The 14,830-nt window shown below is 44.4% G+C and overlaps 1 protein-coding gene across 3 annotated transcripts in view; it reads right to left on the bottom strand.

Moving 5' to 3' along the window:
* Nucleotides 1-14,340, bottom strand: part of LOC139578774 (serine/threonine-protein kinase TAO2-like) — a 50,417-nt gene extending 36,077 nt beyond the window's left edge. The window contains exon 1 of one of the 3 annotated variants that reach the window (XM_071406780.1): nucleotides 14,235-14,340. In XM_071406780.1, the coding sequence (XP_071262881.1) occupies nucleotides 14,235-14,294 (60 nt within the window). In that variant the 5' untranslated portion in view covers nucleotides 14,295-14,340. Of the gene's footprint in view, nucleotides 1-182; nucleotides 692-14,234 lie in introns of those variants that run through there. The other 2 variants (XM_071406779.1, XM_071406781.1) reach the window with 2 other exon arrangements.
* Between the last annotated feature and the right edge of the window lie 490 nt (nucleotides 14,341-14,830).

The raw sequence follows: 14,830 nt of genomic DNA, 5'->3' as shown, positions 1-14,830 counted from the left end.
GCCTTGCCAGCAACGGTAGTTAACGTTAGCTGGTTAGCTAGCTAGCTGGCTAGTCAATTCATAAGTAACCTATTCTGATGCTAAATACACGCTAAGGCCAGAATCGCAAACTGGCTAAATAGCGCTAACATGTACGGCTAACTAGCTAGCCATCATTGTTGACAATAAATTGCAACACTTACCACGGCTTGTTATGATCCCGCTCTAGCTACGAAAAATATGAATTCTCCAATACTAGTAACGTTAGTGGTGGTCTCTTCAACGGAGCGCCTCAAATCGACGTACGATGCATTGTCATCGATTTCCTTCTCACATACATCCGACGATGAATTTGATTTGTTCTCAATGTCCTAGGCTGGCTATCGGTAGGGATGAGCATAAGCTATCTCGCTTAGCTAGCTGTCTAACTGACTAGCTACTTAATCCGTCCCGAACTGGTTAGCCACTAGCCAGTTAGCTTAGCTGGCTAACTACTAGCTAACGTTAGCTGTATACGGGGTGCGGCTGGTCTTCTTCCACCTCACCTGCTCCCTTTCCTTTCATATCGTATTGTATCACTACATCCGTCTTTCCGTCAAGTCTCTACAATTTCTAATATGCTTCTCCCCGTCAGTGTTTTTCTGTCTCACCCCCTTTTTTTGTTCAGAAAAAAAGCCAAGATGGCTGTGAGTGGGGCGGGAGCGGAAACCGGAAGTAAGGCGCATGGTTGTCAAATATTTGTATAACTAAATCTCATTGTTCTATCTGTGTGGGTGGCTTCTTCTTATTCGTGTCCGTTTCCGGTGCACTAGACGCTGTAATGCGAATTGCTGCCTTTCTCAGGCTGGAGAGTGAAATATACACCTGTAGGTGCAGGCAGGTGGACTAAAGAAACAACAACAACTTGCTATTTCGCCCTGCCTGTCATTTGTGCCCAAAATAGCTACAAGGAAAAATGTGGTTACTGTAAGAAATTGTATAAGATACTGGTAACTTGTTTTAACCACTTCTCAACATAAGCTATTCTTGGCACAACATGCACCCATCCCCTCTACTTTGTCAGACCCACACACACATCCCCTCCCCCATGAATAGGGCCTGTGAAAACAAACGCACATGCAGGATGCCTTTGGATGTGACTAGGACAAAGGACTGTGGGAAGAACCAATGGAACGTCGACATCAGGCCGAACAGGACGACCCAGATCGACCAATCGGAAGGCCAGACGACAAGATCAACCTACTTTGCTTGTTGCCTATATAATCTGTATGTACTGCTTAGAGGGGCCTCTTCTCCGACGATTTCATAAGAATCAGACAGAAAGGAGCCGTGCACGCTTTTGCCTGATATCTTTACACTTGAATAAAACGGCCTTATTATAAAATTATCCACCTCGTCCTATGTCTCCACTTGTTCTCCTGTCTCCAATAAACGTTTTACTAACATTACACATTACACCCAACTCAGTCAGCTCACCGAAAAATATCCTCCTATCCTCAGCATACTGTCTGCAATATAACACAACATGCTTCACAGTCTCTACCTCCCTACATTCCTTACACTTTCCATCTGGATTTTTCCTTACTAGCAATCCACAATGCCCCAACCTCAGCCTTGTCTAAAGAAGCCCATTCTTCATTTCCCTCCCAAGATACGTACTGCCTCACATAATTCTGGATTGAGAAAAACTGCCTACCCCCCTCGTCTCTCTTCCACTCACATTGCCACTCCTGGGTCAACCCCTCTGCTATGATGCTCCTACATTCCATCCCCCTTAACGGGACCATCACATCTACCTCCTCACTCTTCAAAGCAGCCTTCGTCACCATGAGCTGGGACCCACAGAAAACCTACCTTACACCCTTTCTGCCCCACCTTATTAAGAGCCATCAACAGCTATATTATCAGGTCTGGGCGTGCATTTGACTTCCCTTCTCTCAGCGCAACCAGATTAGCAGCAGAGTTTGAACACAAATGACCCTTTTAGGCCCCACTTCTTCCACCCATCCCAATGACCACTCTACTGCTTGTATTTCAGCAGAGAAGAATGACGCCCCGTCAGACAGCCGCCTCCACTGGTGTATCTGAAACTGGGGAACATGCATCCCAAACCCTGTGAAATCAAATGTTATTGGTCACATACACATGGTTAGCAGATGTTAATGTGTGTGGCGAAATGCTTGTGCTTCTAATCAAATCAAATTGTATTAGTCACATGCACCGAATACAACAGGTATTACAACAACCTTACAGTGAAATGCTTACTTACGAGACCCTAACCGACAGCGCAGTTTAAAAAAAATACAGTTAAGAATAAGAGGAACAGTAAAAAATAACAATATATACAGGGGGGTGCCGGTTAGTTGAGGTAGTATGTACATGTAGGTAGAGTAAATTAAAGTGACTATGCATAGATGACAACAGAGAGCGGCAGTGGTGTGGAGAAGGGAGGGGGGGCAATGTGAATAGTCTGGGTAGCCATTTGACTAGATGTTCAGGAGTCTTATGGCTTGGGGGTAGAAGCCTCTTGGACCTAGACTTGGTGCTCCGGTACCGCTTGCCGTGTGGTAGCAGAGAGAACAGTCTATGACTTGGGTGGCTAGAGTCTTTGACAATTTTCAGGACCTTCCTCTGACACCGCCTGAAATAGAGGTCCTGGAGGGCAGGAAGCTTGCCCTGGGCCAGTGATGTACTGGGCCATTCGCACTACCCTCTGTAGTGCTTTGCGGTCGGAGGCCGAGCAGTTTCCATACCAGGCAGTGATGCAACTAGTCAGGATGCTCTTGATGGTGCAGCTGTAGAACCTTTTGAGGATCTGAGGACCCATGCCAAATCTTTTTCAGTCTCCTGAGGGGGAATAGGTTTTGTCGTGCCCGCTTCATGACTGTCATGGTGTGCTTGGACAATGTTCGTTTGTTGGTGATGTGGACACCAAGGAACTTGAAGCTCTCAACCTGCTCCAGTGCAGCCCCGTCGATGAGAATGGGGGCGTGCTCAGTCCTCTTTTTCCTGTAGTCCACAATCATCTCCTTTGTCTTGATCACGTTGAGGGAGAGGTTATTATCCTGGCACCAGACGGCCAGGTTTCTGACCTACTCCCTATAGGCCGTCTCGTTGTTGTCGGTGAACACACTGTTGTGTCATCGGCAAATTGAATGATGGTGTTGGAGTCGTGCCTGGCTGTGCAGTCATGAGTGAACAGGGAGTACTGGAGGGGGCTGAGCACGCACCCCTGAGGGGCCCCTGTGTTGAGGATCAGCATGGCGGATGTGTTGTTACCTACCCTTACCACCTGGGGGCGGCCCGTCAGGAAGTTCAGGATCCAGTTGCAGAGGGAGGTGTTTAGTCCCAGGGTCCTTAGCTTAGTGATGAGCTTTGAAGGCACTATGGTGTTGAACGCTGAGCTGTAGTCAATGAATAGCATTCTCACATAGGTGTTCCCTTTGTCCAGGTGGGAAAGGGTAGTGTGAAATGCAATAGAGACGGCATCATCTGTGGATCTTTTGAGGCGATATGCAAATTGGAGTGGGTCTAGGGTTTCTGGGATGATGGTGTTGATGTGAGCCATGACCAGCCTTTCAAAGCACTTCATGGCTACAGACGTGAGTGCTACGGGTCAGTAGTCATTTAGGCAGGTTACCTTAGTGTTCTTGGGCACAGGCACAATGGTGGTCTGCTTAAAACATGTTGGTATTACAGACTCGGACAGGGAGAGGTTGAAAATGTCAGTGAAGACACTTGCTAGTTGGTCAGCGCATGCTCACAGTACACGTCCTGGTAATCCGTCTGGCCCTGCTGCCTTGTGTATGTTGACCTGTCTAAAAGGTCTTACTCACATCGGCTGTGGAGAGCGTGATCACACAGTCTTCCGGTACAGCTGGTGCTCTCATACATGTTTCAGTGTTATTTGCCTCGAAGCGAGCATGGAAGTAGTTTAGCTTGTCCGGTAGGCTCGTGTCACTGGGCAGCTCTCGGCTGTGCTTCCCTTTGTAGTCTGTAATGGTTTGCAGGCCCTGCCACATCCGACGAGCGTCAGAGCCGGTGTAGTACGACTCGATCTTAGTCCTGTACTGAAGCTTTGCCTATTTGATAGTTCGTCGGAGGGCATAGCGGGATTTCTTATAAGCTTCCGGGTTAGAGTCCCCCCCCCTTGAAAGCGGCAGCTCTAGCCTTTAGCTCAGTGCGGATGCTGCCTGTAATCCATGGTTTATGGTTGGGTATTTACGTACAGTCACTGTGGGGACGACGTCATCGATGCACTTATTGATGAAGCCAATGACAGATGTAGTGTTCTCCTCAATGCCATTGGAGGAATCTCGGAACATATTCCAGTCTGTGCTATCAAATCAGTCCTGTTTTGAGCGTTGGCCGAGCGGTGTAGGCAAGGTGCAGTAGATGGGATGAGATGCAATAGATGGTATAAGATACAGTAAATACATATGAGATGAGTAATGTAAGATATGTAAACATTATTAAAGTGGCATTGTTTAAAGTGACTAGTGATTCTCTATGTAGGCAGCAGCCTCTCTGAGTTACTGATGGCTGTTTAGCAGTCTGATGGCCTTGAGATAGAAGCTGTTTTTCAGTCTCTTGGTCCCAGTTTTGATGCACCTGTACTGACCTCGCCTTCTGGATGGTAGTGGGGTGAACAGGCAGTGGCTCAGGTGGTTGTTGTCCTTGATGATCTTTTTGGCCTTCCTGTGACATCGGGGGCTGTAGGTGTCCTGGAGGGCAGGTAGTTTGCCCTCGGTGATGCGTTGGGTGTACCGCACCACCCTCTGGAGAGCCTTGCGTTTTGAGGGCGGTGCAGTTGCCGTACCAAGTGATAATACAGCCCGACAGGATGCTCTCAATTGTGCATCTGTAAAAGTCAGTTTTAAGTGACAAGACAAATTCCTTCAACCTCCTGAGGTTGAAGAGGCGCTGTTGCGCCTTCTTCACCACACTGTCTGTGTGGGTGGACCATTTAAATTTGTTTGTGATGTGTACACAGAGGAACTTAAAACTTTCCACCTTCTCCACTACTGTCCCTTTGATGTGGATAGGGGGGTGCAGAGGGACTGCTGTTTCCTGAAGTCCACGATCTCCTCCTTTGTTTTGTTGACGTTGAGTGAGAGGTTGTTTTCCTTACACCTCACTCCGAGTGCCCTCACCTCCTCCCTGTAGGCTGTCTCGTTGTTGTTGGTAATCAAGCCCATTACTGTTGTGTCGTCTGCAAACTTGATGATTGCGTTGGGGGCGTGTATGGCCACGCAGTCATGGGTGAACAGGGAGTACAGGAGGCACCCTTATGGGGCCCCAGTGTTGAGGGTCAGCGACGTGGAGATGTTGTTTCCTACCTGATAGTCCTTTAGGATCCTTTTGGCAAACTCCAAGCGGGCTGTCATGTGCCTTTTACTGAGGAGTGGCTTCCATCTGGCCACTGGTCGTAGCTGAATCAGAATTAGTTAGGTAACATAGATAAATAAGATGTTTTATTTATTTTCATACTATGCTTACTTTATACTTGTCATTAGAATGTCTTCTTTTGGACTATACTGTTGGCAGTTGCATTTTCCTATCTCCTCTAGGGAAAAGTCACTTGGGGCCCAGAGAGGGGAGAGGTCAGGCTTGTCTTTTACATGTCTGGTAATATGCAGAATATCAGAAAGGGAGAAGTCACGTTTGAACATTGTCTTGCATATGTGAATATATCTGTGAAACCATGTGAAGGGCTCCACTATGTCTGTACTCCAGTCATACCCTCCTTTTCCCATTGGGGGGAGGAGTATGGCAGTGTCTGGAACCATTATACCACCCCTCTGATGTGAACTTATCTTTCATAGTATATGACCTAGAGGCTCACTCCCCTCAGGGAGCTTGTCCAGGGGTGGGTTGTATTTGAGATGGGAGTATCTCGAATTGACAATTGATATATGCCATTGGATGAGGTAATGTTTTGGTAATATGAAGTACCAAGAACGAGAAGTAGAACCTCGTCTAAGAGACCAAACTGAACGATAATTTATAGCTAATGCTATCTGGCTATGGGATACTCCTCTTTCAAGTAAAAGGCTCTTTGTGAAGTTCCTAAGATCTGTGGTTCGTCATGTGAGTTGAGAGGGGTGTATCTTGGCTATAAAAGATACTAAGAATTGTTTTCTAAGCACTCAGAGAATTCATTTATAGACACTGAATTGACCTGAGAGTCAAAGGGCTATGGTGAAGCTCATATAAATAAAGATGGAGTTTAAAATATAACTCTGACTTGTGTGTGGTTTGTAAACTCTTTCCATTTAGTAATACAGGAAATAACCACGACACCACTCTACTATAAATGCCTGATGGTGGAGTACTGCAGAGATGGTTGTCCTTCTGGAAGGTTATCCCATCTCCACAGAGGATCTCTAGAGCTCTGTCAGAGTGACCATTGGGTTCTTGGTCACCTCCGTGACCAAGGCCCTTCTCACCCAATTGCTCAGTTTGGCCGGGCAGCCAGCTCTAGGAAGAGTCTTGGTGGTTCCAAACTTCTTCCATTTAATAATGATGGAGGCCACTGTGTTATTGGGTACCTTCAATGCTGCAGAAATGTTTTGGTAACCTTCCCCAGATCAGTGCCATGACACAATCCTGTCTAGGAGCTCTCAGAACAATTCCTTCGACCTATGGCTTGGTTTTTGCTCTGACATGCACTGTCAACTGTGGGACCTTATATAGACGTGTGTGCATTTCCAAATCCTGTCCAATCAATTGAATTTACCACATCAAGGACGATCAATGGAAACAGGATGCACCTAAGCTCATTTTTGAATCTAATAGCAAAGGGTCTGAATAGTTTACATTTTTATAAAATGAGCAAAAATTTATTAAAACCTGTTTTTGCTTTGTCATTATGGGTTATTGTGTGTAGATTGCTGAGCATTGTTTTAAATGTAATCAATTTTAGAACAAGGCTGTAACATAACAAAATGTGGAGAGTCAATGGGTCTGAATACTTTCTGAAGGCACTGTACATGTAGGTAGGGGTAAAGTTATAGATAATAAACAGCGAGTAGCAGCAATGTAAAAAAAGAAGGGGGGAGGGGGGTGTCAATGCAAATAGTCATGGTAGCCATTTGATTAATTGCTCAGCAGTCTTATGGCTTGGGGGTAGAAGCTGTTAAGGAGTCTTTTGGACCTAGACTTGGCGCCTTGTATAGAGGTCATGGATGGCAGGAAGATTGTTCCCAATGATGTACTGGGCCATACGCACTACCCTCTGTAGCGCCTTACGGTTGGATGCCGAGCAGTGTCGTCAGCAAACTTAATGATGGTGTTAGAGTCGTTCTTGGCCATGCAGTCGTGAGTGAAAAGGGAGTACAGGAGGGGACTAAGCACACCCCTCTGAGGGGCCCCGAGTTGAGGATCAGTGTGGCAGATGTGTTGTTTCCTATCCTTACCACCTGGTGGGGACCGTCAGGAAGTCTAGGATCCAGTTGCAGAGGGAGGTGTTTAGTCCCAGAGTCCTTAGATAAGTGATGAGCTTTGTGGACATTATGGTTTTGAACACTGAGCTGTAGTCAATTAACAGTATTCTCACATAGTTGTTCCTTTTGTCCAGGAAAGGGCAGTGTGGAGTGCAATTGAGATTATGTGGATCTGTTGGGGCGGTATGCAAATTGGAGTGGTTCTAGGGTTTCCGGGATAATGGTGTTGATGTGAGCCATGACCATCCTTTCAAAGCACTTCATGGCTACAGATGAGAGTGCTACGAGGCGTTAGTCATTTAGGCAGGTTACCTTGGCATTCTTCAGCAAATGGGACTATGGTGGTCTGCTTGAAACATGTGGGTATTACAGACTTGGTCAGGAAGAGGTTGAGCATGTCAGTGAAGACACTTGCCAGTTGGTCTGCGCGTGCTGTGAGTACAAATCCTGGTAATCTGTCTGGCCCTGCATTCATTTAAACCAACATAAATGGAGGCAGGCGATAGTGGCTCAAGTAACGTTGTCTGGTATCAATAAAGGCCAATCATGTCTATTCACAAAAGTTCAGGTTTTCAATGGTTTTTGTAGTAAGAGCCAGTGGGGGGACACTAGTGACTCATTGTTCAGATGTGAGCGGTGAGTGTTAAGGCAAAAAAGTTTCTATAATCCACAATGACTTGTTGAGTGCGATCGAAAGGAATTTGCCCCAGCTGGGAGTCTTTACTGGTGCGGATGGAACGAGAAGTAACCGTCCGAGGGGGTTTCTGTCCCAAAGCAAGCACCAGTTAGCCTGGAGCTAGCCTGGAGCTAGTCCCTTCTCTCGGCTAGCCAAAGATGTCCATCAGATAATTTCCTGGGTTTCTACACCTCTTCTGCCAATTGGCCTGGACCCTTTGCTGCCGACATGGAGCCCCGCCAATCCATCACGACTGGTCTGCCGACGTAATCGTCCGAGGGGGTTTAACAGAGTCTCCCATTGCGACGTCCCCCTGAGGCCCATCTGCTAGCCCCGGCCTGCTAGCGGTCTGAATCGCCGTGCCTCCAGCTCACCTAGCTACTCACTGGACCCTATGATCACTCGACTACACATGCCTCTCCCTAATGTCAATATGCCTTGTCTATTGCTGTTTTGGTTTGTCATTTCTTATTTCACTGTAGAGCCTCCAGCCCTGCTCAATATGCCTTAGCTAGCCCTTATGTTCCACCCCCCACACATGCGGTGACTGCACCTGGCTTAAATGGTGCCTCTAGAGACAAAACCTCTCTTATCCTCACTCAATGCCTAGGATTACCTCCACTGTACTCACATCCTACCATACCCTTGTCTGTACATTTTGCCTTGAATCTATTCTTCCTCGCCCAGAAACCTGCTCCTTTTACTCTCTGTTCTGAACGCACTAGAAGACCAGTTCTTTTAGCCTTTAGCCGTACTCTTGTCCTACTCCTCCTTTTTTCCTCTGGTGATGTAGAGGTTAACCTCTTGACGCTAGGGGTCATATTATTATTATTTTTTAAAGAACGTTCCCAAGGTAAATGGACTATTTCTCAGGTCCAGATCGTAGAATACGCATATAATTTACAGATTAGGATAGAAAACACTCCAAAGTTTCCAAAACTGTCAAAATATTGTCTGTGAGTATAACAAAACTGATTCTGCAGGCGAAAACCTGAGAAAATATAACCCGGAAGTGATCTTTTTTTATTTTATTCTGTGTTTCCTGGCCAGTCTTTCTTCCATTTAAAGGGGTCTCAACCAGATTCCCTTTCCAATGGCTTCCTCAGGCTGTGACCAGGCTTTAGACATAGTTTCAGGCTTTTATTTTGAAAAATGAACGAGATCTTTCAAAAGTAGTCAGGTGTCCTCTGAATAGTGCCTGCGCGCCAGAGGGGAGCTCTCCATTTTGCTTTTCTCTCTTATTGAATAGGTTATGGTCCGGTTGAAATATTATTGATTATGTTTGTTAAAAACAACCTGAGGATTGATTATAAAAAACATTTGACATGTTTCTACGACCATTACGGATACTTTTTGGAATTTGTCGAACGGAACAAGGCTTTGGTTTTCTGAACATAACGCGCAACCCAAATGGCCTTTTTTTTGTTATAAAAGTAATATTTATTGAACAAAAAGAACATTTATTGTGTAACTGGGAGTCTCGTGAGTGCAAACATTCGAAGATTATCTAAGGTAAGCGATTCATTTTATTGCTTTTCTGACTTTCGTGACCATGCTAATTTGGGGCTAGCTGTTATAGCATTGATTGCTACACTCACAAAAGCTTGGATTTCTTTCTCTGTAAAGTATATTTTCTAAATCTGATACGATAGGTGGATTAACAACAAGCTAAGCTGTGTTTTGGTATATTTCACTTATGATTGCATGATTATAAATATTTTTAGTTAGATTTTTGCATTTGGTGCCCTGCAATTCTAGCGGTTGTTTAGGAAAATGATCCCGTAAAAGGGATCCGTAGCGCAGAGAAGTTAACCCAGGCCCTGCAGCATCACTGCCATTCCCCAGGTGCTCTCATTTGGTGACTTCTGTAACCGTAAAAGCATTGGTTTCATGCATGTTAACATTAGAAGCCTCCTCCCTAAATTTGTTTTATTCACTGCTTTAGCACACTCCGCAAACCCGGATGTCCTAGCCGTGTCTGAATCCTGGCTTAGGAAGGCCACCAAAAATCCTGAAATTTCCATCCCCAACTACAACATTTTCCGGCAAGATAGAACTGCCAAAGGGGGCGGAGTTGCAATCTACTGCAGAGATAGCCTGCAAAGTTCTGTCATACTATCCAGGTCTGTGCCCAAACAATTCGAGCTTCTACTTTTAAAAATCCACCTTTCCAGAAACAAGTCTCTTACCGTTGCCGTTCGTTATAGACCCCCCTCGGCCCCCAGTTGTGCCCAGGACACCATATGTGAATTGATCGCCCCCCCCACCCCCATCTACCTTCAGAGTTCGTACTGTTAGGTGACCTAAACTGGGACATGCTTAACACCCCGGCCATCCTACAATCTAAGCTAGATGCCCTCAATCTCACACAAATCATCAAGGAACCTACCAGGTACAACCCTAAATCCGTAACCATTGGCACCCTCTTAGATATCATCCTGATTAACCTGCCCTCTAAATACACCTCTGCTGTCTTCAACCAGGATCTCAGCGATCACTGCCTCATTGCCTGCCTGTGTACTGGGTCCGCGGTCAAACGGCCACCCCTTATCACTGTCAAACACTCCCTAAAACACTTCAGCGAGCAGGCCTTTCTAATCGACCTGGCCCGGGTATCCTGGAAGGATATTGGCCTCATCCCATCAGTATAGGATGCCTGGTTACTCTTCAAAAGTGCTTTCCTCTCCATCTTAAATAAGCATGCCCCATTCAAAAAATGTAGAACTAAGAACAGATATAGCCCTTGGTTCACTCCAGACTTGACGGCCCTTGACCAGCACAAAAACATCCTGTGGCATTCTGCATTAGCATCGAATAGCCCTGTGATATGCAACTTTTCAGGGAAGTCAGGAACCAATATACTCAGTCAGTTAGGAAAGCTAAGGCTAGCTTTTTCAAACAGAAATTTGCTTCCTGTAGCACCAATTCCAAAACGTTTTGGGACACTGTAAAGTCCATGGAGAATAAGAGCACCTCCTCCGAGCTGCCCACTGCACTAAGGATAGGAAACACTGTCACCACTGACACATCTACGATAATAATTTTTCCACAGCTGGCCATGCTTTCCACCTGCCTACCCCTACCCTGGCCAACATCTCAGCACCCACTGCAGAAATTGTTGCAACCCCTATTACTAGCCTATTCAACTTCCCTTTCGTATCGTCTGAGATCCCCAAAGATTGGAAAGCTGCCGCAGTCATCCCCCTCTTCAAAGGGGGAGACACTCTAGACCCAAACTGTTATAGACCTATATCCATCCTGCCCTGCCTTTCTAAAATCTTTGAAAGACAAGTTAACAAACAGATCACCGACCATTTTGAATCACACCGTACCTTCTCCACTATGCAATCTGGTTTCCGAGCTGGTAATGGGTGCACCTCAGCCACGCTCAAGTTCCTAAACAATATCATAACCGCCATCGATAAAAGACAGTACTGTGCAGCCGTCTTCATCAACCTGGCCAAGGCTTTCGACTCTGTCAATCACCGCATTCTTATCGGCAGACTCAATTGCCCTGGCTTCTCAAATTTCTTGTTAACAAACTATAGTTTTGGCAAGTCGGTAAGGACATCTACTTTGTGCATGACACAAGTCATTTTTCCAACAATGTTTTACAGACAGATTATTTCACTTATAATTAACTGTATCACAATTCCAGTGGGTCAGAAGTTTACAAATACTAAGTTGACTGTGCCTTTAAACAGCTTGGAAAATTCCAGAAAATGATATCATGGCTTTACAAGCTTCTGCAAGTATAAACACCATGGGACCACGCAGCCGTCATACCGCTTAGGAAGGAGACGCGTTCTGTCTCTTAGAGATGAACGTACTTTGGTGTGAAAAGTGCAAATCAATCCCAGACAACAGCAAAGGACCTTGTGAAAATGCTGGAGGAAACAGGTACAAAGTATCTATATCCACAGTAAAACGTGTCCTATATCGACATAACCTGAAAGGCTGCTCAGCAAGGAAGAAGCCACTGCTCCAAAACCGCCATAAAAAAGCGAGTCTATGGTTTGCAACTGCACATGGGGACAAAGATCGTACTTTTTGGGGAAGTGTCCTCTGGTCTAATGAAACAAAAATAGAACTGTTTGGCCATAATGACCATCGTTATGTTTGGAGGAAAAAGGGGGAGGCTTGCAAGCCGAAGAACACCATCCCAACCGTGAAGCACAGGGGTTGCAGCATCATGTGTGGGTGCTTTGCTGCAGGAGGGACTGGTGCACTTCACAAAATAGATGGCATCATGAGGATGGACAATTATGTGGATATATTGAAGCAACATCTCAAGACATCAGTCAGGAAGTTAAGCTTGGTCGCAAATGGGTCTTCCAAATGGACAATGACCCCAAGCATACTTACAAAGTTGTGGCAAAATGGCTTAAGGACAACAAAGTCAAGGTATTGGAGTGGCCATCATAAAGCCCTAACCTCAATCCTATAGAAAATGTGTGGGCAGAACTGAAAAAGCATGTGTGAGCAAGGAGGCCTACAAACCTGACTCAGTTACACCAGCTCTGTCAGGAGGAATGGGCCAAAATTCACCCAACTTATTGTGGGAAGCTTGTGGAAGGTTACCCGAAACATTTGACCCAAGTTACAATTTAATACAATTTAAAGGCAATGCTACCAAATACTAATTTAGTGTATGTAAACTTCTGACCCATTGGGAATGTGAATAAATAAATAAAAGCTGAAATAAATCATTCTCTCTACAATTATTCTGACATTTCAAATTCTTAAAATAAAGTGGTGATCCTAACTGACCTAAGACAGGGAATGTTTACTAGGATTAAATGTCAGGAATTGTGAAAAACTGAGTTTAAATGTATTTGGCTAAGGTGTATGTAAACTTCCAACTTCAACTGTAAATGGGAAATTTACACACACTTCAGTTCATATGCATTGACTGTAAAACCTCTGCTGTGCAACAACAGCTTTCTTCCTGGTCTGTCAGCATGCTCCTTTCTAATGATATTACTCCCTCTCCACCTGAAATGCAATAACAACAAAAACATGAACTTAGCTAACTAATGTGTACATATACTGTACATTCCTATTCTTTATTAGCCAAATTGCACCAAAACAGGCTATTTGCTACTTTTTCAGTTACCAATTCATCAATAAACAGTCAGGGGAACAAACTTGTTTGGCAAAAAGTGTTTAATTAATAGTCAGTAGAAAGTATTTAAAATATATCTAGTAAATACAGTATTTTGTTTATTTTCTAAAACCATAAGCTAGCTATATTGATGAAGGTGGAAGTTAGCTCTTCCCAAGTAGTTTCAATTTAGCTCATCCAACAGGCTTAAGCTGCAGTGAAACAGAGACAATACCCATGTAAATCTTGGTGGGGCAAACTCCAAAAGCATTTTTTAGAAGCATGCCAGCAAAGCCATTACACAACACTAAATAATACATTAATTGCACTATAATGGTGACAACTTCTGCCCACAAACTGTTAGGGCCAACGGCAGAGCTTTTTTTTCAGCACCATGGAGTGAATCTTTACCACCACTACACCTGGCTATCAGCGGTCAATGTCTGGCAGCAAAACAGTTCATTCAGCCTCATTTAATGCATTTCTGAAAAACATAGCTGATATGGCTGACTTGCTTAAACAAATGTGGTTTCCACTGACAATTGAGATGTACAAACTATGGCATAAGGGAACGATGAGCAGATAAGAGGCAATCCGTAATTTCGATTTAGACATTAATGAGCAAGCTACAACAGACATAGTCAATATAACTATCTGCTCAGCACTTTTGAAATGCACAGCGACAGAATTCAGAACGTGGGCCTGTCATGCCAAATAATAGTGTCCCCCTCTAGAATTCGATAAACTATTGGCGTCCGTTGCTATATCAACGTTGTGATGACCTAAAGATTAGAATTTTGCATATCATTACAGCCTAAATTACATTATTTTCATCATCGCTATGCAAACAAGACGGATTTCCTCAACAATTTCGCTGTTTAAACAAGTTTTGTTTAGCTAATACAATGAAAAAATGAATTCTAACTACTTTTTGGTACCTTGTTAAAATTACAACATGAAATCCACGTTGCTACGTTTCGGGAATGGCAAAGAAAACGCGTAATCTGCTTGACACATTAAAGTTACTTACCTTACAGATCACGAAGTCTGTTAATTTCACTCCATTCATACGCAAATCCGTGTGATTCATACACTGGCTTGTCTGGCTGTCATCTTTTAATTTTAACCTGCCATTCCCTTGTCTACACTGAAATAATATAAATCCAGTAGTCCTCTATGAGGATTCATTCATTCTATCTCGCATAGCTCATTGGTACACCCTTGTGGTTGAATATATATGCATCTATTATTATTAGTAGTAGGTTCTAGGACACAACAATAAATAATCTGGAACAAATAAATACCATCAAAGGATACCTTACAATTTACAATAATGAATACCTTATGAAACAGCTGTGAAAACCAACCTGCCAATATTTAAGATTTTAATACAAAAACGTTGTGCATTTTTTGGTACAGTTGTGTCATTAATTTATTTTCACAGATCATTTTTTGTACACATGGCAATCAGACTGAAATATTTAATTCTGGTGTGTGGAATAAAGAGGTGGGTGCTGTGCGGTTAGGAGGTTCTGCCTGTCACTTGTTTTCAACAGGCAGTCTCGGAAGGGGGACTTGATGAGGGAGACTGCGAAGTCCAGGCACTGCTGCTCTCTTTGCTCTGAG

Source organism: Salvelinus alpinus, chromosome 6 (assembly GCF_045679555.1).
Source record: "Salvelinus alpinus chromosome 6, SLU_Salpinus.1, whole genome shotgun sequence".
In the NCBI taxonomy this organism is placed as follows: Eukaryota; Metazoa; Chordata; class Actinopteri; order Salmoniformes; family Salmonidae; genus Salvelinus; species Salvelinus alpinus.
Note: the sequence above shows the minus strand (reverse complement) of the source record. Positions and strands in the feature narration are given on the sequence as shown.